Below are 21269 nucleotides of genomic sequence, written 5' to 3'. Positions count from 1 at the left end.
CTGGCCGAGGGGCTGGATCTTGGCTGGGCCTGCTGGGCAGAAGTCACGCTCCTCTGTGTTTTCTTCGGCAGGTACCTCACTGTGAAGTGCCTCCCAGAAGCCCTGAGGATGGAGGAGGAGGAGGAGGAGGAGGGCCGCTCCCAGGAAGTTGACGGGCCAGCTCCAGCTCCAGGGAGAGCGGAGGCCAGCAGGCTCCCCGCAAGGCAGCTCCCGGCGCAGGCTGAGAGAAGTCACCGGGCCCCCCGCCAGTATGTCAGGGAGCCTCCCTGCTTGTCCCATAGCAACTCGGAGCCCACAGGGGTGGTGACAGTCATAGTGTGCCAGGCAACTCTTTACAGTTTAGAAATGGCTTTCCTGACCTGTAGCTCAGTGTCTCTCCAAAACGTGGAACGGCTACCACGGATAGCTCTTGAAATGATTTTGGGTGACATGGGTCGTGACCTTCGGTAGGACAGATGTGGCATTAAATGACATTATTCTCCTTCTCAGTCTCAGACCTTCCAAGTACGTCAAGGAAAAAGTCTCCATTAGTGCTACAGTATCTTCAACACCTCTCTTGATCTTCCTTTAAAGAGAGAGAGAGAGAGAATTAGTGAAGAGGTCTCAGGCCCAGAGCCTTAGCAGGCAACAGGGTCTATCTAGAATATAGTAATACTGTTTTCATATTTTTTGTATTTATTTCCAAAGTTAGTTTCTATGTGTAACAGGAAATATCGGTGTCCTGTTTATAATAGTGACCTGAAGTCGTTTTGAGTAGATTGGAGTTTACAGAAATGGCTGAAATGGGAAGGGGGTGTGTAGATGCCTGGACCCTGGGAAGCGATGCTCCAGCCGTTTGTTCCCACGCTATTTCTGCTGTGGTGTACTGGCTGGCTTTTGTTGGCATCCCCATTTTTCAGTTGAGAAATGCGAGGTTCAGAGAGGGGAGGTGCCTTGCCCAAGGTCACACAGCTAGAAGGTGGCAGAAGCAGAGTGGGCACCCAGGGTGTCTGCCCACGGAGCTTGTGCCCTGGATGGCTGGGCTCCCAGGACAGGGCTGCGCGGTCATGCCCGGGCTCAGAGGTGGCATGCCTCTCCTTCCCTGCCAGGGAGACTGTGGAGCAGATGGTGTCCGGGAAGCCAGCGGGCTTCCGTGCATCCATGGCCAGAGATGGGCACCTGCAGGGCCTGGGCAAAGCCGAGGCGGCTCCTCCAGGCCCTAGCAGGCCACCACCCCCTCGGGGCACCAAGTCCACGGAGTCCCACCAGAGCAGTCTGACCAGCCTAGAGGGAAGTGGCGTCTCGGAGCACCTTCCTCCGCGGAAGTCTCGGCACCAAGTGGGCGGGCCCCACCTGGAGGTGAGCGTCCACAAGGGGCATGGGCTCTGAGCCTCGGGGCCACTCTTGGATCTCCTGGAGCTTTCTGCCCCCGGGACTTTGCACATGCTTTCCATCTTGGAATGCCTGCTTCTGTCCCTGCCAGTCACAATCCTGCCCATCATTCAGGGCTTATGCCCAGTGCTGCCTGTCTGCCGTAGCTGCCCCCCACCCCACCCCGTCCCTCTGCCAGGAGCTCTTGTTCCTCCTCTGAGAGCTTGTAGCCCATTGCCTGTAGTTCTCTGATTGCCCTCTGAACCGGAGCGGGTAGTCCTTGACTCCATGCCCTGTTTGTGCCGTCAGCGCAGCGATTTTGAAACTGTTGCAGGAGTCACAGATCACTATGGAAATGTGGCTTATGCTGCGGATCCTCCCATAGCGCACGTATCTGCATGTGTGCACACACACACACACACACATGCACACCTGTGGCCCTGTGAGAACATCCCATGGTAAGGAATCTGCACGAGACCGTGAACACACTGAGGGCAGGCGCCTGTGCCATTCTGTTCGTGTTCTGTATGTCTTGTGTTAGACCCCCGTGTGTAGGAGGTGTCATGTTTGATGGATTTTGTTTTCTCAATTCATTGGGCCTGGCGTTTCTGCAGTCAGAGAGGACCATGGCATTCCAGGCCCAGCCAAAAGAAGGGGAAAAGAGAATCCCATGCCCACGACGGGACTGTTCCCTCCTCCTCCTCCTCTGTTCCTCCGCTCAGGAAACCTACTGCAGGATCCCTCCCCAGGGCCCTGGCTCCCACTCCTTGGGAAGCGAGACTTCCACAGGGTCCTCTCAGGCGTTGAGTCCCTGCTGTGGTCCCGGTGCTCGTGCTGGGGCCTGAGCACCGGAGGACCCTCCCGCTCTGGGCCCGGATGTTGGGAGCTGGGCCAGCCTCCTCGCCTGTGAGCCTCTGGAATGTGAGGCGCAGGCCAGAATCCGGAAGGCTTCCCAGTGTGCCTCCGGCACATTCCTCAGACTTAAAGGGACACTGCCTCTTTCAGGAGCCCTGGATGGCATCCCCGGAGACAGACAGTGGCTTCATGGGCTCAGAAACCAGCAGAGTGTCACCCCTCGCCCAGACCCCGGAGCACCGGCTCTCCCATATCAGGTATTCTGGGGACCCTGACCATTGTCCCATCAGTGTCACCCCCTGGGATAGTCTGGGTTTGAAGTACCTGTGAGCCCAGGACAGGAGTGGATGGTCTGGGCATTCTCAAAGCCCTCATTTCATCCCCCAACAATGGTTCCTTGCCTCCATATTATTGGTAGAGGGGAACTGAGGTTCAGAGAGGGAGAGTGACTTGCCCAGCGTCACTCAGCCAATTAGCAACAGACCGGGAAATAAATATTCGTTGAGCAAATGAATGAGCGAATGGGGAATGAGTAAGATCTATAGGGAGGTGGTGTGAGGTGAGCAGATACAAGGATAAAGGGCAATCAGGGTGGCTACCTGGAGGAGACTGGGGCTGGAACCCAAAGAGAAAGGAGGGGACGCGGGTGAAGAGTGAAGTGATAGAGCCACCCTGTAGAGTGTCGGCCTCCAAGCCCGGGTGCGGGCCCCTCAGGAGGCCCTCCTGGCAACCCAGGTCTGCACAGGAAGAAAGGATTAGAAATTCTATTTCTCTGACTGTTTTCTACAAACATAATTGAGCTCCATAATTTTGCATGTGTGGGTGGGCAGGAGTAGAGCTGTGCAGTTTATAAAGAAATGCATGTATAATGGGGGTGCACCCTCAGAAACATCCTGCTGCCAGGGTGCCAAATCCCAAAGGTCGGGAGCTCATTGGTGTAGCGTGTGGAGGGGCTCAGAGGCCGTGGCCTCTCTTGGGGTGACCTCAACGTGTCTCTCCCTCCCTGGTCCGCCAGCGCCCCAGGGCTGTTAGCCCAGCCCTTCACTGCGTCTGTGCCCCGGGATGCTGCCTCCCACCCGCAGACCAGGGGTCCTCCGGTCCCCAGAAGAGCCGCTGAGTCCGGCACACCCAGGAGCCAAGCCCAGAGGCGCCCGTCCGGCCAGGACAGTCGTCTCCGGCAGAGGGCACCCAGCTTCCGCCTGGAGTGGGCGCGGGCCACCGAGATGGGTGAGTAGGCGCAGCTGGGGTAGCCAGAACCCCCGGGGTGGCCGGATTGCATGGATCAAAAAATCAAACCAACAAAAAGCTTGCATTACCCTTTAGGACACAATATATCATACAGGTTCATCGTAGAAAAATTTGAAATTACAGACAGGGTAGACAAAAGGGGACGAAAGAAAAAGATACGGTGGAAACCATCACTGCTAACGTTTTGGTGTAGAACCCGCAGTCTGTTCTCTATGCCAGTGTGTGTGTGTTTATTGACAGGCACTTAAAACGGAAATGGGACCATATTATCCGTGAATGTTTGATTATCTCCTTTTTTTCACTAAACATTGTGTTGTGAACACTTTCCATGTCTATAAAATCTACGATTTAGTTTTTACCTTTGAAAGTACATTTATTTCCATAAAAAGAAATAAAACAAATTTACAGGAAAGAACATAAATTGATGAATTTTCGCAAAGTGGACACAGACCAAGAAACTCAACATGATCAGAACCCCAGACGCCACCCCACGCCCCTTCCAGCCACTCCCTCCCCTCCCCAAGGTGGCCACTGTTTTGACTTCTGAGGCCTCAGATTCGCTTTGCCTCTTTTGAAGGTTCAACATTTAAAATATTTTTAAAAGTTTAATTAATTATTGATTCACATGCAGTTGTAAGAAATAATCCACAGAGATCCGGTGGGCCCCTCACCCAGTTCCCCCCACTGGTAACATCTTGCAAAACTACCATGTGATGTCACCACCAGATATTGACATGGGTTCGGTCAAGATACACAACAGGCCACCACCACAGGACCCCTCATGGTGCCTTTTTATGGACACACCCACTTCCCTCCTGCCTCACCCCCACCTTAGCTCCTGGTACCACTAATCCGCTCTCCATTTCTATAATTTTGTCATTTCAAGAATGTCATATAAATGGAATCGTATAATATATGACCTTTTGGGATTGGCTTTTTCACTCAGCATAATTCTCTGGAGATTCATCTGGATTGTTCCATGTATCAATAGTTTGTTCCTTTATCTCATTGTTTTTAATGCATAGGCCAGATTAGTGGTTTTGACCTGCAGTTGCCCTGCAGAGCCCTTTTGAGAGGCTCAAGTTTCGAACACTGTCCCCAGAAACACGCACACAGACGAGGGTGTGTCTGTAATTTCAGAGGGAGGTAAAGGCTGCGAAGCCGGTCCCAGAAGGACATGGTGATTCCTGACAGAGTCTGGGGGGCCCACGTGAAGGAACCATGAGCTCTTTGCAGGGGAAGATCCTGAAGACTTGGATCTGATGCAAACGTGGTGGACTGTAGGGGGAGCTCTCATTAGAAGCAGCTCTGTAGGCCAGCTTTGCACCCCAAGCCCCCAGCAAAAACCACATCTTCTGGTTTGGAGGTCAGTGGGTCATTGACCTCATGAGGAACTTTATTTGTGACCTCAGCCGGGCACCGCCTCTTGCCCGCCACCCTTCCACCCACAAATGTTCACGCTTCCAGGGTCCTCTCTGCGTAAACTCACTTTCGTCTCTTTCTGCCTCCCTAGCGGTCCCGGGTTCGGAGGTGAGGGGGCAAAAGCGGGTTTCTGAACAACTGCCCCCAAGCACGACCATCAGCCCAGTCCCTACCCCGGCCCCTGCGGCTGCCGTTCTGCCCCGTGGACCGACAGAGACCACCTCCACCCTCCTCCTCACCAGGACAGGGCGAGAGTAAGTTGGAGACATGGGTACCACGGATTTGAGCTCATCACAGAGCCGGGAGAGCGATGCCGGGGGAGGCAGGGGCTCGCCCGGCTCTCACGTCCAGCCAGTGGTGGCTGTGCTGGGGCCAGACCGGGCTATCCCACCTCCCAGCTCAGGGCTGTTCCGTGGGACTTCAGTGATCTAGACTTAGAGGACACTTCTCCAGCCAGTGGGGAATGACGCAGAGGTTCGCCTTCCTGTTGCTGAGACCTCTTTCCCTGCCCCCCCAACATCTCCCTTCTAGACAGATCTGCACTTCCCAGGGACATGTTTTCTGCGGCTTATGCATTCAGTGTATGAACTGAAAAGAGACTGTTTCTCAATTCTCTTCTTTTTAATCCCAGCACAATTTTTCTACTAAGAGAGTTGCTCCTTGCCTGGTTGAACAGAAATGGGAAAATGGGTTGGTCAGGCCTCTTACCTCTCCTCTGAGTTGCTTTTGGCCAATCATCCATCATGTGCCATTGCTGGATTGGGTGTCTGTCCCAGAATGCACTGGAAAGACTGCCTTGGAGTCGTCACTCCGAGGCCTCCTGGGCCTGTGCGATCGTGGGGCTGTCCTGTTACCCGTGTGCAAAGTCGGGTCCAGCTGCCGGCACTTAGCTTCCAGGTCTGAGTTTAGTAGGTATACTCCTGCAGTCTCCTCTGACCTCAGCCTGGGAATTAGAGGCTTATCTGCCTATGACACAGCAGGCGGTGGGAATACAATAGTGGACAAGACAGTCCTTGGCCTCGTAAGGCTCACCATCTTGAAGGATGGACAAAGCAACAGGAGGTCACACCCCCACTCTAAATACAGTGGTGGGAGAAACTCGAAGGACTGTGGGAGCACAGAGAGGGGGCATCTAGCCCAGGCAGAGCCTTCAGGGAGGGCTTCCTGGAGGAAGTAGTATCTCAGCAGAGACCAGAAGGAAGAGAGATGGAAGAGTATCCCCAGCAGAGGGAACAGCACGTGCAGAGGCCTAGAGGTGAGTGAGTGCCCATCACCTTTGAGGAGCCGAAGGTTCATTCTAGCCGGATCCTCTAGTGTGAGGTGGTGGGTGTTGAGCAATAAAGGCAGAGAGGAAGATGGCGGGACCTGGGGAAGATCTTGGAGGGCCTCCAACACCATGGTCAGAGGTTTGGATGGTGGCTTGACTCAAGAAGGTGCTCACTGCATATTCGTGAAGGCAACAGATCTATTCAAGGAGAGCAAGGGGATTTTAGCAGGGGAGTGGTCCGGCCGGGTTTACACTAGAGAGAGTTCTCTGCCCACTAGGAGGTGAGAACAGACGCCAAGAGGCTGCTGAGAGGCTGCCTCACCCGGAAAAGATGATGGGGCCAGTCGGGGTCGGGGGGGATGCATCTAAGAAGAGATGTTTAGGTGTTGGACCCCCACGACTTGGGAGCTGGTTAACTTTCAGGGTGTTCAGGGAAGAGAAGTGTCTGGAATGACTCAGATTTCTGGCTGGCCAGCAGGTTGGTGCTGATACAGAGATGGGGACCTCAGGAGGGGAGTAAGTTTGCGGGAAAGATGAATTTGAAGTGCCAGCTGTCAATCAACCACTAAAGATTAAGTCAGGGAGACTGAGATCCTGATAGAAATGACCCAGAGAGGGCAGGTGACACCCACGTGGGTGTCCCAAGTCCCCACCATCGTTCAGCAGCCTTTGGCCTGAGACAGGGACCCAGAGTTGCCCTCCGGTCTGCACGCAGCACGGAGCCCGGACCCTCTTCCCAGGCGTGTACTTGTGAGGGGGCTCTCCTCAGCCCACCCTCACAGTGGCCTTGAAATGCCCACAGGCGTCTCCCTGGGGATGGAGGGGAACCACTGCCCTGGACGCACACTGCACGGGGGCGCAGCCAGAGAGAGATCTCCACTCCCTCTGGTCACTCGTCTGAGAGCTGGAGGTGACGCCAGGGGACACTCACCCCTGAGTCCAGGGCCACCAGGCAATAGTCACCCTGAGGGGCCCCCGCCCCAGCAACTGCCCAAGGAGGAGATGGAGAGCCTGGATCGCAGGGGGACAGCCCTGCCCAACCCAGACCCTGACGCTCATGTGTAGGGGGTTGTGTGTAGGGGTGTCTGGGGGCATCGTCTGCCACAGTGCCCGCACCACCCGCAGAACGGGACTCTGGAGATGCAGGGACAGTGGAGAGAAACGCAAACAGCATTTACTCACCAGATGCAGGCAGCTCACTGAGGTCCCATAACAGGTGGGCTGTGTTTGCGATTCCATGGGGATGACAGCAGCCTTGCAGAGGGCCCCCTGCATCTTCCCGCCTGCTCACGTTCAGGTGGTGATGGGAAGAACCCTGTGTCATCTCGTCCTCTCTCCATGCACGGCCCTTGGCTCTGCGCCCTCTTGGAGCCTGGAGGCCGTTCAGTCACGTTCCCTGAGCATCTCTGAGGTGTGAGGGTCTCGGGGTGTGAGATGGGGGCCCGCTCCTCGCCTGCCTGCGGCTCGCTGCCTGGTTGGGAGACAGATGGACCAGCATCTTCTCCCAGGAGTGGAGAGATGGGCTGGAACAACGTTGGGAATGTTTGGTGGACCCCAGGAGGGCGGGGCTGAGTCAGGGCAGGAAGGAACCGGGCCTGGAGGGTTCGCTAGGCTTTCCACAGACAGAGGGGGAGGAGGGGAGGGATCCCAGGGGCCGAGGCAGAATTCCCGTTTGGAAGTGGCACTGGAGCCCATGCCCTGCTGACTCTGCACCCTCATCCTGTCTTGAGAAATTCTCACCGGGGTTTCAGAACAGCTTCTCAGAGGCCCTGCGTGTTAGGTTGGGTAAACCTCAAAGAAAGTTCTGCTCTGCTCCCCCGGTGTGCAGGGACATGAGCTCAGAGAGGGGTCAGGAGACGAGGCAAGGAATGTGGACACACAAGGAGGTTCCAGAACCAATGGACAGCAGATATGGTCCGTGTCCTCTAAAAGGGACAACGACGGGTCATCCAGGCTGCACTCCGGGGCAGCTGTGTTCACCTTGTGTCTCTTCTGTGTCTCTGTCTCCACCCCCGCCCCAGCCAGGCCATCCGGGAGCTGCAGGAGGAGGTGTCCAGGCTCCGTCTGCGGCTGGAGGACAGCCTGCACCAGCCGCCTCAGGGCAACCCGACGTGCCCAGCGTCTGCGTCCGACCGCCCCGCCCGGGCCCCGGACCGACCAGCAGAGTCCTCTGCCCCCTGGGGCTCCCACTATGGCAGGTTTGTGACCCCAAAACTCCCTCCCCTGTGCCCTGCTGGCAGCAGACGAAGGTAGACTTGACTGGCCTCTGGGGCTCTCTCATGTGGGTACAAGCACAGCCACACCCCTCTCTCACTCATTCATTCCATCATTCATTCTCTCTGACATATTTTTGGTGTGTAATATTTGATGCATAAAAGAATATATAACAGTAAGTTTGACAGATGAGGAAACTGAGGGTCAGAGAAGCTCAGAGCCATGTTCTGTGATTACGACTCTGGGGTCTTGGGTGTAGATTCTGTCTTCTCCACCTTCCATTGTGGTATAAGCATTTCTCTGGGGGGCCTTCTCGCTGCTCATCTTTAAAGTCTGCATAAAACCTCATCCAGCGACATCCTCTCTCTCTCTCATTTGCCAGCAAATCCACAGAGAGATTGTCCGCTGAGCCTGGAGGTGCCGAGCAAGCTGTCCCTACAAGAAGGCGGCGGGCCAGGTCCTCCTCGGTGCCTCGGGAGGTGCCCCGACTGTTCCTGAGTAAGTGATCACCCACCAGGGCTGCTTTCTGGAGGCCACAGTTTGGGCACGTTGGCTCAGTGGTCGGGACCACGACAGCAGCCTTGGAGGAAAGTTGGAGAAGGCTCCTGGGTTTGCTGGAGGCAGTCATGGTGCTCTGTATAACAGTCAGTGTCTGTGAGGACTTTGCAGGTACCTCGTCCTGCTGAATCTCCTCTGCACGATGGGTCCTGCTGTCCACGCTCTGCAGTTAGGGACCCCAAGCCTGAGAGCTCAGAGGACACGCCTGCAGGACACCGCTCTGGACTCGGGGCCCGGGGTCCAGCCCCAGAGCCCTCCTTCCGGGCCCTGTGACCTGGCCGGGTTGCTTCCCTGCTCTGTGCAGTTGAGGGACAGCTAGCAGTGCGGTAATAACAGCACCCCTCCTGGGGTCGGCATGAGGGTGCCTGGACGGCGCCGCCCTGTGTCCAGACTGGCGCTCAGGACAAGGTCGGGGTGTGAACGTGGTGAACGTGTCCTCTGTGGTCACTGAGGGCCAGTCTGATTAGACACGCCCAGGCCCAAGCTGGGGGACCTCCAGCCCCGCCCCTCTGATGCTCCTCTCTTTCCACCCCAGGTTCGGAATCTGAGCCCACCTCCCCCCGGCTGTTCTCTGAGAAGAGCAGGAGCCCCAAGGACAGCCCACAGACAGCTCGGGCCGGAGTGAGAGGAGGGGGCAACCACAGACAGCCAGACCGCGTCACCTTCCGGGGCCAATACACAGGTGGGGAGGGGAGGGCGGCAGTGGCACAGTCCCCGGGGTGGTCTCCTCTGTCCTGAGAAGCCTTTTCCATTCAGCCAGTCAAATAGTACCATTTTCTCTGTGTTCTGTGATACGAAAAATATCAGGGAGCATTGCCTCTGGGGACCTCGGTGCCTTGTTCATTCATTCATTCATTCATGCATTCATTCAGCAGTTTCCGATGCCTCCCCTTCCCCAGGACCCATGCTTGGCTCTGGGGAAGCCCATTCGGCTGTCAATCACAAACAGGTTGACAAAGTGCCTGCTCTGGCAGGACCTGGTCTGCAGAGGGAACTCGGCATCGTTTCCTCCTGGCCCACCTTCAGGTCTGAGTCCACAGAGGCCCTGGGTCATGAACCAGGTACCCTGCACATAGTCACGTTGCAGATGACACATAGTAGGATTTCAAAATGCTTAACATTAAAACACATATGGATATGGCCCCTCCTCTCATGAATCTGACTGCAGAGCAGAGGAGACAGTAGCAAATAAGCAGTGACAGCAACTGTGTAGGTTTTCATGTAAGTAAGTGAACTACAGACGCGGCTCCCCCTCACACCCCACTGGGGGTGGGGGGTTAACCTCAGAGCCATAGGGCTGGGGGCTGGGGACAAGGGGCCACAGGAGACACGTCTCTGCCCCAGTGGAGCCTACAGAGGCCGAGGAGGTGGAAGCAAGAGGGGCCCAGTGCACACACAGAGTGGGACCCCCCACGGCCCAGGAGGGAAAGAGAACCAGCAATCTGGCGACTCTGAAGGTCTCGTCTGAGACCCAGGGATGGACGAGGCGGGGGGCGGCGGGGCTGGGTGAGGACCCGAGAGTCTGTCAACGGTCTAATCACGTCGAGCGTTCACGCCTGCCAGGCTGGGCAGAGGCCTCATGGACGCGGCCCCGTCCAGTCCTCCCAACAAGCCTGTGACACCCGCACCATGACCATCCCCATTCCACAGCCCCTCAGAGCACAGGGAGGAAACACCGCTGACCCCAGGCCCGAGCCCTTCCAATCCCAGCCCGCAGGTCAGGCTCTGGGGAGGAGCTTCACTCTGTCATTGCTGATCCTGTCCTCCTGGGCTGCTCCCATCCTGACCGGGCCTGGGTTCGTTGATCACATCTGTGTGTCAGGAACCAGGCAGCTGGCACCTAAGTAGGATCTGAGATGACACAGGAGCCTGAGAGAGCTTTCAATAAATGGACAGATGTTTTACGTACGTGTGTATAGGTGCTTACACACTTATACATACATACATATTACGCACATACATCATGTGTGCGCACCCACAAGAGATAAAAGAGAGAGCCTGTGACACCCTCTGGAGGAGGAGGAGAGAGACCATCACACTCACAGCTCCCAGATCCACATCCATCCAGGGAGCCCACGCTGACTGTTCTGGTTTCTTCCCCAGGCCAGGAGTACCGTGTTCTCACCCCCAAGACTGCCCCCAGAGGCAGTGGCACAGCCTCCTGTCCCCACTGCCAGCCCATCAGGACCCAGGACACAGGTGAAGGCTGGTCCCTGGACAGGCGGCCAGGACAGCGGGGTGGGAGCTGCTTCTCTCGGAGAGGGGGCAGCTGAGCTGCCGTGGGCCCGACCCAAGCTCCGTGGGGGGGTCAGGGCACAGACAAGGGGACGGGGTTGTTCTGGGCATCTCGGCCCTCCAGGGTGTCCCGCCCTCACACCTACTGCTCCAGGGGCTGCTGACTGAACCCACCCTCCTTGACTTTGTGTGGAGAAACCACGGTCATGGTTTAAGAAGACCCTGAGGGTCCTGATAGGGGGTGCCAGGCAGCAGAGGGAGGGCAGCAGTGACTATGTCTTCTCTCCCTCCATCCTCCCTCCACTCTGCATCATTTCCCCACCCTACAGGAAGAGGAGTGGGGAGACCAGTGACCTGAGAATGTGGGCACCGGGTTCTAGTCCCCGTGCTGCCACTGACTTGCTATGGGACCCTAGACAAGTTCCTTAACTTCTCTGAGCCTCAGGCTTCATATTTAAGCTGGGATGGGGGAGCACAGGGTGGGGCTGGGGAGCGCGGAACTCAGCCTGGGGTGTGGGAGGGCTTGCTGGAGGTGATGGCTGCAACTCCCATCACACCCCCATTTTACCTTGGCCAGTTAATCCACCTCTTGGAGCCTCAGTTTCCCCGTCTGTAAAATAGGGGAGAGATGAGAATAGCCAGCCCAGTGGCTTGTTGGACCTGATAAAATGATGCACGAAGGCCCTGAGCAGAGGGCCTGGTCCTTCAAGGCTGACTCACTGTCACGGTTGCCATGGATACAGTTATCGCCAGGTGAAGGCAGCTCATCCCCTTGGCAGAGGTTCCTGAGGGCAGCCCCGTGCTGCGGGAGGCCTATCTGGGGGCTCCAGGCCTGGGGGTTCAGATAGAATCTCCTCCTGAAGGCTCTTCCTCCTCTTCCAGGCGGCGCCACCACCAGGGAGCCACCGGGACCGTCTCCCACTGAAGCCCTGCGATGTGTGCTGTGTGGTCGAGTTGGGTCCCCCCCAGAGGGGGATGGCCCAGACTCAGCCAGCTCTGGTAGGACACAGGCTCAATCTGCTCTCCCAGCCAGCCCCCATCTCTCCTGGATGGGGGTACAGGGCCCTGGGCGGGATTACCCAGGGCAGCTGCTCTCCCACTCTGGGACGGAGCAAACTGGGCTGCGGGTTACTTTCCCAGATCAAGGCACTCCCAGTGCGGCAGCCCAGGGTCCAGTCTGCGGAGCAGGGCTGGGTGGGCCCTCTGTTCTCTGCTAGATCCTCCCAGGGGGTCAGACTGGGTCTCTCTGTGGTGTCCCTCCCCGACAGGGGCAGAAAAGGCCTCCATGAGGAGACGCGCACCTGCCACTTCCAGCCCCAAGCAAAGGAGCCAGCAGGTGGGATCGCCGCCCCGGCCACCCCCCGGACTGTGGTATCTGGCCGCCCCGTCCTCTGCACCAGCCCTTCCCTCCTTCGCCTATGTCTCCTCGGTTCCCGTCGTGCCTTATCCGTCAGCCACTGTGTAAGCACCTTCTCTTCCGACCCTCCCAGCCTCTCTGTCTGTGTATCATGTGCAGAACAAGCCCGACACTCATGTAGTCTCTCAACAAACCCTGAATGCGCCCTGTGTACCAGGGAGAGTGCCGGGCCCTGGGGATCCAGCAGTGAGGGAACCTGGCAGAGGGCCCTGCCCTCTAGGAACTTACAGCCTCAGGGGGATCCAGAACCCTCCATCTTCCATTTCCTCCTGGGTCCTCTCAGCGAGCAAGTAATGTGCACTCACTTTTTGTTTTATATAGGTCATGATAGTGTATAACTGTGAAATTTCAGTTGTACATTATCATTTATCAGTCACCATACAGATGTGCTCCTTTAACACTTATGCCCACTCTCCAACCCCCTCCCCTCTGATAACTACTAATCTGTTCTTTTTATCCATGTGTTTGTTTATCTTCCACATATGAGTGAAATCATGCAGCCTTTGTCTTTCTCTATCTGGCGTATTTCACTTAATATAATACCCTCAAGTTCCAACCATTGCAACGATGCATCCGTTGTTGCAAATGGACAATTTTCTCCTTTTTTATGGCTGAATAATATTCCATTGTATATATACATCATGTATTCTTTACCTATTCATCAGTCGATGGGCACTTGGGTTGCTTCCATGTCTTGGCTATTGTGAATAATACTGCAATGAACATGGGGGTACATAAGTCTCTTTGAATTGCTGTTTTCACACTCTTTGGATAAATACCCAGTAGTGGGACAGCTGTGTCATAGCTACTTCGATTTTTAATTTTTGAGAAATCTCCGTACTGTTTTCCATAGAGGCTGCACCAGTTTACATTCCCACCAGCAGTGTATGAGGGTTCCCTTCTCTCCACGTCCTCTCCAACATCTGTTATTTTTTGTCTCGGTGATTATAGCCATTCTAATGGGTGTAAGGTGATATCTCATTGTAGTTTTGATGTGCGTTTCCCTGATGATTAGTGATGTTGAACATCTTCTCATGTGCCTGTTGGCCATCTGTATATCTTCGTTGACAAATGTCTATTCATATCCTCTGCCGATTTTTTGATCATGTTGTTTGTTCTTTTGTTGTTGAGTTGTATGTGTTTTTAGATATTTTGGAAATTAACCTCTTGTCGTATCTGTGATTTGCAAATATTTTGTCCCAGTTGGAGGGTTGTCTTTTCGTTTTGTTCCTGGTTTCCTTTGCCTTGCAGAAGCTCTTTCGTCTGATGAAGTCCCGTTTGTGTATTTTTTCTTTTGTTTCCCTTGCCCGAGTAGACATGGTATTTGAAACGATCCTTCTAAGACCGATGTCAAAGAGTGTACTGCCTATATTTTCTTCTGGGAGTTTTATGTTTTCACGTCTTACCTTCAAGTCTTTAACTCATTTTGCATTAATCTGTGTATGGGGAAAGATCATGGTCTACTTTCTGTCTTTTGCATGTGGCTGTCCAGTTTTCCCAACACCATTTAGTGAAGACTTTCCTTTCTCCATTGTAGGTTCTTAGCCCCTTTGTCGAAGTTTACCTGTCCGTAGATGTCTGGTTTTATTTCTGGGCTTTCATTTCTGTTCCATTGATTTGTGTGTCTGTTTTTGTGCCAGTACCACGCTGTTTTGATTACTATAGCTTTGTAGTATATTTTGAAGTCAGAGATCGTGATGATGCCTTCAGTTTTCTTCTTTTTTCTTAGCATTGCTTTAGCTATTCAGGGTCCTTTGTGGCCCCATGTGAATTTTAAGATTCTTTGTTCTATTTCCATGAAGAATGTTGTTGGGATTCTGATTGGGATTGCATTGAATCTGTAGATTGCTTTAGGTAATATGGACATTTTAACTATGTAAACTTTATTCTTCCAATCCACGTGCATGAGATATCTTTCCATTTCTTTATGTCCTCATCGATTTCTTTCAATACTGTCTTACAGTTTTCATTGTATAGGTCTTTCACCTCTTTGATTAAATTTATTCCTAGATCTTTGATTCTCCTATTGTAATTGTAAGTGGGATTGTAATCTTGAGTTCTCTTTCTGTTAGTTCATTGTTGGTGTATAGAAACACAACTGATTTTTGTAAGTTGATTTTGTACCCTACATCTTCGCTGTAGTTGTTGATTATTTCTAATAGTTTTCCAATGGATTCTTTAGGGTTTTCTATATATAAGATCATGTCATCTGCAAACAGTGAGAGTTTCACTTATTCCTTGCCAGTTTGGATACCTTTTATTTCTTTTTCTTGCCTAATTGCTCTGGCAGAAACCTCCAGTACTATGTTAAATAAGAGTGGTGCGAGTGGGCACGCTTGTCTACCTCTGTTTTTGGAGGGATGGCTTTCAGTTTTTCCAGGTTGAATATGATGTTGGCTGTGGGTTTGTCATATATGGCCTTTATTATGTTGAGGTGCTTTCCTTCTATATCCATTTTATTGAGAGTTTTATGATGAACGGATGTTAGGTCTTGTCAGTTGTTTTCTCTGCATCCCTTGAGAAGATGATGTGGTTTTCATTCCTCATTTTGTTAATGTTGTCTATCACATTGATTGATTTGTGGATGTTGAACCATCCCTGCGTCTCTGGTATAAATCGCAGTTGATCGTGGTGTATGATCCTTTTGATGTATTACTGTATTCGGTTAGGCAATATTTTTTGAGGATTTTTGCATCAATGTTCATGAGCGATATTGGCCTGTAACTTTGCTTCTCTGTGTTGTCCTTGTCTGGTTTTGGGATCAAGGTGATGTTGGCCTCGTAAAATGTATTCAGAAGTGTTCCGTGTTCTTCAGTTTTTTGGAACAATTGGAGAAGGATAGGTATTAAATCTTCTTTGAATGTTTGGTAAATTCTCCAGAGAAGCCATCTGGTCCTGGACTTTTATTTTTTTGTAGGTTTTTGATTACTGTTTCAATCTCTTTACTTTTGATTGGTCTTTTCAGATTCTCTAGTTCTTTTTGATTCAATTTTTGGAGTGTGTGTGAGTCTAAGAATTTATCCATGTCTTCTAGATTATCCAATTTGTTGGCATATAGTTTTCCATAGTATTCTCTTATGATCCTTTGTGTATGTCTGTGGTGTGTGTTGTAATTTTTCCTCTTTTATTCCTAATTTTATTTATTTGAGACTTCTCTGTTTTTTTCTTAGTGAGTCTGGCTAAGAGTGTGTCGCTTTTGTTTATCTTCTCAAACAGCAAGCTCTTAGTTTCACTGATCCTTTCTCCTGTTATGTTTTGTTTTTTTGTTTTTTTTTTTTGTTTGAATTACATTTATTTCTGCTCTAATTTTTATTATTTTTCTTCTGCTGCTGACTTTTTAGCTTTGTTCATCTTTTTCTAGGTCTGTTACGTATACTTTATTTATTTATTTATTTATTTTTGTGAGGAAGATCAGCCCTGAGCTAACATCCGTGCTAATCCTCCTCTTTTTGCTGAGGAAGACCAGCTCTGAGATAACATCTATTGCCAATCCTCCTCCTTTTTTTTTTCCCCAAAGCCCCAGTAGATAGTTGTATGTCATAGTTGCACATCCTTCTAGTTTCTGTATGTGGGACGTGGCCTCAGCATGGCCGGGCAAGCAGTGCGTGGGATCTAAACCTGGGCCGCCAGTAGCGGAGCGCGTGCACTTAACCACTAAGCCACGGTGCCGGTCCCCTGTTACGTATACTTTAAGGTTGCCTATTTGAGATTTTCTTGTTAAGGTGTATCTGTATTGCTATGTATTTCCCTCTTAGGACTGCTTTTGTGCAACTCATATGAGGTGGTATGGTGTATTTTCTTTTTCATTTGTCTCCAGATATTTTTTTTTTTGGTGAGGAAGTTTAGCCCTGTGCTAACATCTGCCAATCCTCCTCTTTTTTTGCTGAGGAAGACTGGCCCTGGGCTAACATCCGTGCCATCTTCCTCCACTTTATATGGGATGCCGCCACAGCATGGCTTGCCAAGCGGTACATCAGTGCCTGCCTGGGATCCGAACTGGCGAACCCCAGGCCACCAAGGCAGAGCGTGCACACTTAACCGCTTGTGCCACCAGGCCGGCACCTGTCTCCAATTTTTGATTTCTAATGTAATTTGTTCGATGATCCATTGGTTGTTCACTAACATGTTGTTTAGTCTCCACATCTTTTTCACTTTCCCAGCTTTTTCCTTGTAATTGAATTCTAGTTTCATACCATTATGGTTGGAAAAGATGCTTGTGATGATTTCAATATCCTTAAATTTATTGAGGCTTGCTTTGTTTCCCTATGTATCCTTGAGAATGTTCCATGTGCACTTGAGAAGAATGTGTTTTCTGCTGATTTTGGATGGAGTGTTCTATATTAAGTCCATCTGGTCTAGTTTTTCATTTAATTCCAGTGTTTCCTTGTTGACTTTCTGTTTGGATGATCTACCCATTGAGGTAAGTGCAGTGTTAAGGTCCCCTCCTATTATTGTGTTGCTGTCACTATCTCCTTTTAGGTCCATTAATAGTTGCTTTATGTACTTTGGTGCTCCTGTCTTGGGTGCATATAAATGTCTTCTAGGTGGAGTGTCCTTTTTATCATTATATGCTGCCCCTTTTTGTCTCTCATTGTCTTTTTATCTTGAAGTCTACCTAGTCTGATATAAGTATGGCAACACCTGCTTTCTTTTTTTTGTCATTAGCTTGGAGTATCGTCTTCCATCCCTTCACTCTGAGCCTGTGTTTCTCTTTAGAGCTGAGATGTGTTTCCTAGAGACAGCATATTGTTGGGTCTCATTTCTTAATCCATCCAGCCACTCTGTGTCTTTTGATTGGAGAATTCAATCCGTTTACATTTAGAGTGATTATTGATATATAAGGGCTTCATGATGCCATTTGATCACTACTTTTCCAGTTGTTCTGTATTTCCCTGTTTCTTGTCCTGTGTATTTTGGACTGCCAATTCAGTTTGGTGACTCTCTATGATGGTTTTCTCAGTTTTCTCTTTATTTATCATTTGTGTCTCTGTTGTGATTTTTTTTAGTGGTTACCATGAAGTTTGTATAAAAGATCTCATAGATGAGATAGTCCATTTCTGAGAGCCTCTTATCGTTTTAGCCTAAGCAAGTTCCATCCCTTTCTGCTTCCCATTCCAAGTTATTGTTGTCACAACTTAATTCCATTTTGTGTTGTGAGTTTGTTGTTAAAATGAACTGATTATATTTATTGATGTTTTCCTCCCCTTTATCTTTAATGTTATATTTGTTTGCTAATCTGTTCCAACAGAGAGTTGTAATTTTCTGATTTTGTCTACCAGTTTATCTCCTTGCTCAAGGCTTTGTAACCCCTTTCTTTATTTTCTGGTATGAGGGCCTTCTTGATCATGTCTTGTCGTGGGGGGGCTTATGGCAATAAACTCCCTCAGCTTTGTTTATCTTGGAAAAGTTTTATTTCTCCATCATATCTGAAGGATATTTTTACTGGATAGAATATTCTTGGACAAAGGAATTTGTCTTTCATTATTTTGAATATATCATTCCATTCTGTCCTAGCCTGTAAGGTTTCTGTTAAGAAAACCTGATGGGAGTTCCTTTGTAGGTTATTTTCTTCTGCCTTGCTGCCCTTAATATTTTTTCTTTGTTGTTGACTTTTGCCAGTTTTACTAATATTTGCCTTGGAGAAGGTCTTTTTACGTTGATATAGTTAGGAGTTCTATTAGCTTCTTTCAGTTATATTTCCAGCTCCTTCTCGAGGTTTGGGAAGTTGTCAGCTATTATTTCTTTGAACAATCTCTGTGCTCCTTTCTCTCTCCCTTCTCCCTCTGCCATACCTATAATCCTTATGTTGCATTTCCTAATTGAATCGGATATTTCTCAGAGAATTTCTTCTTTTCTTTTTAGCCTCAGTTCTCTCTCCTCCTCCATCTGAAGCACTTTTAGATCTCTGTCCTCCTCTAAGCTGCTAATTCTATCCTCCATAATATTAGCTCTGTTATTTAAGGACTCCAAATTTTTCTTTATCTCATTCATTATGCTTTTCATCTCCAACAATTCTGAGTGGTTTTTCTTTATAATTTCAATCTCTTTTGTGAAGAATTCCCTCTGTTCATTAATTTTTTCCTGATTTCATTGAACTGTCATTCTGAGTTCTCTTGTAACTCGTTGAGTTTTTTAATGACAGCTATTTTGAATTCTCCATCATTTCGATTGTAGATTTCTGTACCTTCAGGATTGATTTCTGGGTGTTTGTCTTTTTCCTTCTCATCTCGAGCATTAATATACCTCTTCATACTGTTTGATGGGGTGGATTTCTGCCTTCACGTAGTGGTATTATCTGGTCGCAGAGTCCACCTGCCAGCACTGGGTGTCGGGGGGAAGGAACTGTATGTTCTGAGCCATTGACAATCCCTGTCAGCTGTGTCGGTCTGATCCTGGGTCACTCATCGGGACCACAGTTTCCCTGTGGGGTCTCCCACCCATTGGGAAAGTGATCACATAGGGGTTTAGGGCTGCTGCCGCATGCTCCTACAGTCCCACTGAGACAGACTCTCTGTTTCAGGGCCACAGCTGTACTATGGGCCTTCGCAGCACCAGGGACCTCCTTCACTCGGGCGTGTAGATCCACTGCCACCACCTCCTAGGTCTCACCAGCTCCTGTGCTTGGTGGTCAGGGCCTCCCCACTGGATCTGAGCCCGGGCCACTCCCTAGGGGCTGTGGTGGCACTGTGGGCTCTCCCACCGATGGGAAAGCAATCACGCAGGGGCTCAGGGCTGCTGTCACCTGTTCCCAAAGTCTCACCGAGGCGTGCTCCCACCCTCGGGGCTGCAGTGGTGCTGTGGGTGCTCCAGCCAGGAGAGCAGTCGCACACAAGAGGCTGCCTGGGGGCTGGAGACTGCCCCCCTATCTCCACCACCTCTCCAGGGTTGGTCCATCCACCCGCAGAGGTATAGCTACGCGGATCTGATAGGCTGATGTGCTGTGTGGGTATCCTCTGCTAATCAATGAATGTCCATGTATTTGTAGTTCAAGGGGGAGAGATAAAGGGAAAGCTCACTCCTCCATGTTGGTGACATCACTCTCACTTTCTCTAATAGGCTTTAATATTTAGAACAGTTTTAGATTTATAGAGAAATAGAGCAGATAGTACAGAGAGTTCCCATATGCCCACACACACATACAGTTTCCCCTATTATTAACATCTGACATTAATATGGGACATTTGCACAGTTATTGAACCATATTAATACTTTATTATTAACCAAAATCGATAGTTTATTCAGGTTTCTTTAGTTTTCCCAGAAGCCCTTTTTCTGTCCAGGATCCCGTCAGGACACCACACACAGGTAGTCATCACATCCCCTTAGGTTCCTCTGGGCTGTGACAGTTTCTAGATCCCCCTTGTCTTTGACAACCTGACAGTTTTGAGGAGGAATGATGGTGAGGCTCGTGGATCTGGATGGAGCATCAGTCAGGACAGAAAGATGAGCAGTCGAGGCAGCAGTGGGTCAGGCTGGAGAGTCAGAGCTGCCCTGGAGTCCTGTCTGCCCCTTCTTAGTGCTGTGGCCTCAGTCACCCCACCTCCTTGTGAGCCTCAGTTTCCCCATCTGTGAATGGGTCATAGTCTCCATCATACACAGCTGTATGAGGGGGACATGAGACACGTGGCAGGGACCACGTGAGATGTTTGTGGAGTTTATAGGGCCTTGCCCACATGTGCTCATTGCTGGCAGCTTTGTCATCAGCGAATACTGATGCTGCTCAATGTTGTCATGAGTAAGAGGACAAATGAGTAAAAGCAGCTTCAACATGACAGGATTGTGCAGGGAAAAAAGCCTAAACCCTGGAATTGGGAGACCTGTCTTCTGTCCCAACTGTCACCAGCTGATTCTGTGCCTCAGTTTTCCTCACTGTAGAATGAGGGCGTGGGGAGTCCTCTTCAATGGCAGGTCAAAAGAAGCCTGTGTCTGGGACAGCGAGGGGCCAGAGTCACCATGAGGGCTGGCACTGGTTGGGAGCAGAGGCTCGAGGCACCATCATCCTCCAGTCCCCCATGAGGACTCCCACCTACAAAGTGGTTTCTGCCTCTCAGCTGAGTGAAGATTTCACACCCGTGTCCCTGGCTCCACCCACCCTCGGGACTGATGATGGCTGTCCCCTCTCTCCTCAGGTTCTACACGTCTCCAGGAACTACCTCAGCCCACCCCCCTGCGGAGGGGCCCCCTACAGCCTCACCCCGGCAGGCCCCGTGCCACCGGCCCTCCATCCGGCTGGACTTAGAGGACCTGGAGGAACTGCACAAGGCCCTGAGCCGAGCCGTGCAGGCTGCCGAGAGCGTCCGTGCCACCACGCGGGAGATGAGCCGCTCCCTGTGTGCCGACCTGCGCCAGGCCCCCGGCCTGCGGGGCTCCTGCCTCTTCTGACCTCCCTCGGGGCAGGCAGTGGGCAGGCTGCTTGCTGCTGTCCCCCAGCCAGGAGTCGTCTGTGCCCTCCTGAAGGCCCTGTGGACCCTCAGAGGAGGTCGCCTCCAGACCAGGGTCTGCCTGCTCCATCTCGGTGTTCCCAACCAGAGGGGGCGTCGGCCTGGTCATCAGGAGACGTCGCTGCCCAGGGCACAGCCCCTGGAGGAGGGGCAGGGACCGAGGCCGCCTTCTGTCCAGATGCAGCCTGTGGGGTCTCCTCGTCCTGCGCGTGTCCACCTCCAGCTAATAATATGGATTTTATAGACGGAGAGACAGAGTTTT

General features: G+C 51.4%; 1 protein-coding gene across 1 annotated transcript in view; it reads left to right on the top strand.

Annotated features, from left to right (window-relative positions):
• The window catches only part of AKNA (AT-hook transcription factor), a 47774-nt gene extending 26813 nt beyond the window's left edge, over window positions 1–20961 (top strand). Inside the window, exons 11-22 of the mRNA XM_058523858.1 lie at window positions 72–248; window positions 1089–1338; window positions 2356–2462; window positions 3221–3432; window positions 4967–5129; window positions 8164–8340; window positions 8739–8854; window positions 9450–9596; window positions 11018–11113; window positions 12032–12148; window positions 12418–12610; window positions 20696–20961. Of these exons, the coding sequence (XP_058379841.1) occupies window positions 72–248; window positions 1089–1338; window positions 2356–2462; window positions 3221–3432; window positions 4967–5129; window positions 8164–8340; window positions 8739–8854; window positions 9450–9596; window positions 11018–11113; window positions 12032–12148; window positions 12418–12610; window positions 20696–20948 (2008 nt within the window). The 3' untranslated portion in view covers window positions 20949–20961. The remainder of the gene's footprint in view (window positions 1–71; window positions 249–1088; window positions 1339–2355; window positions 2463–3220; window positions 3433–4966; window positions 5130–8163; window positions 8341–8738; window positions 8855–9449; window positions 9597–11017; window positions 11114–12031; window positions 12149–12417; window positions 12611–20695) is intronic.
• The last annotated feature ends 308 nt before the right edge of the window (window positions 20962–21269 follow it).

This window comes from Diceros bicornis, chromosome 28 (assembly GCF_020826845.1).
Source record: "Diceros bicornis minor isolate mBicDic1 chromosome 28, mDicBic1.mat.cur, whole genome shotgun sequence".
Taxonomy (NCBI): Eukaryota; Metazoa; Chordata; class Mammalia; order Perissodactyla; family Rhinocerotidae; genus Diceros; species Diceros bicornis.
The sequence above is the reverse complement of the archived record's forward strand: the minus strand, read 5'-3'. Positions and strand labels throughout refer to the sequence as shown.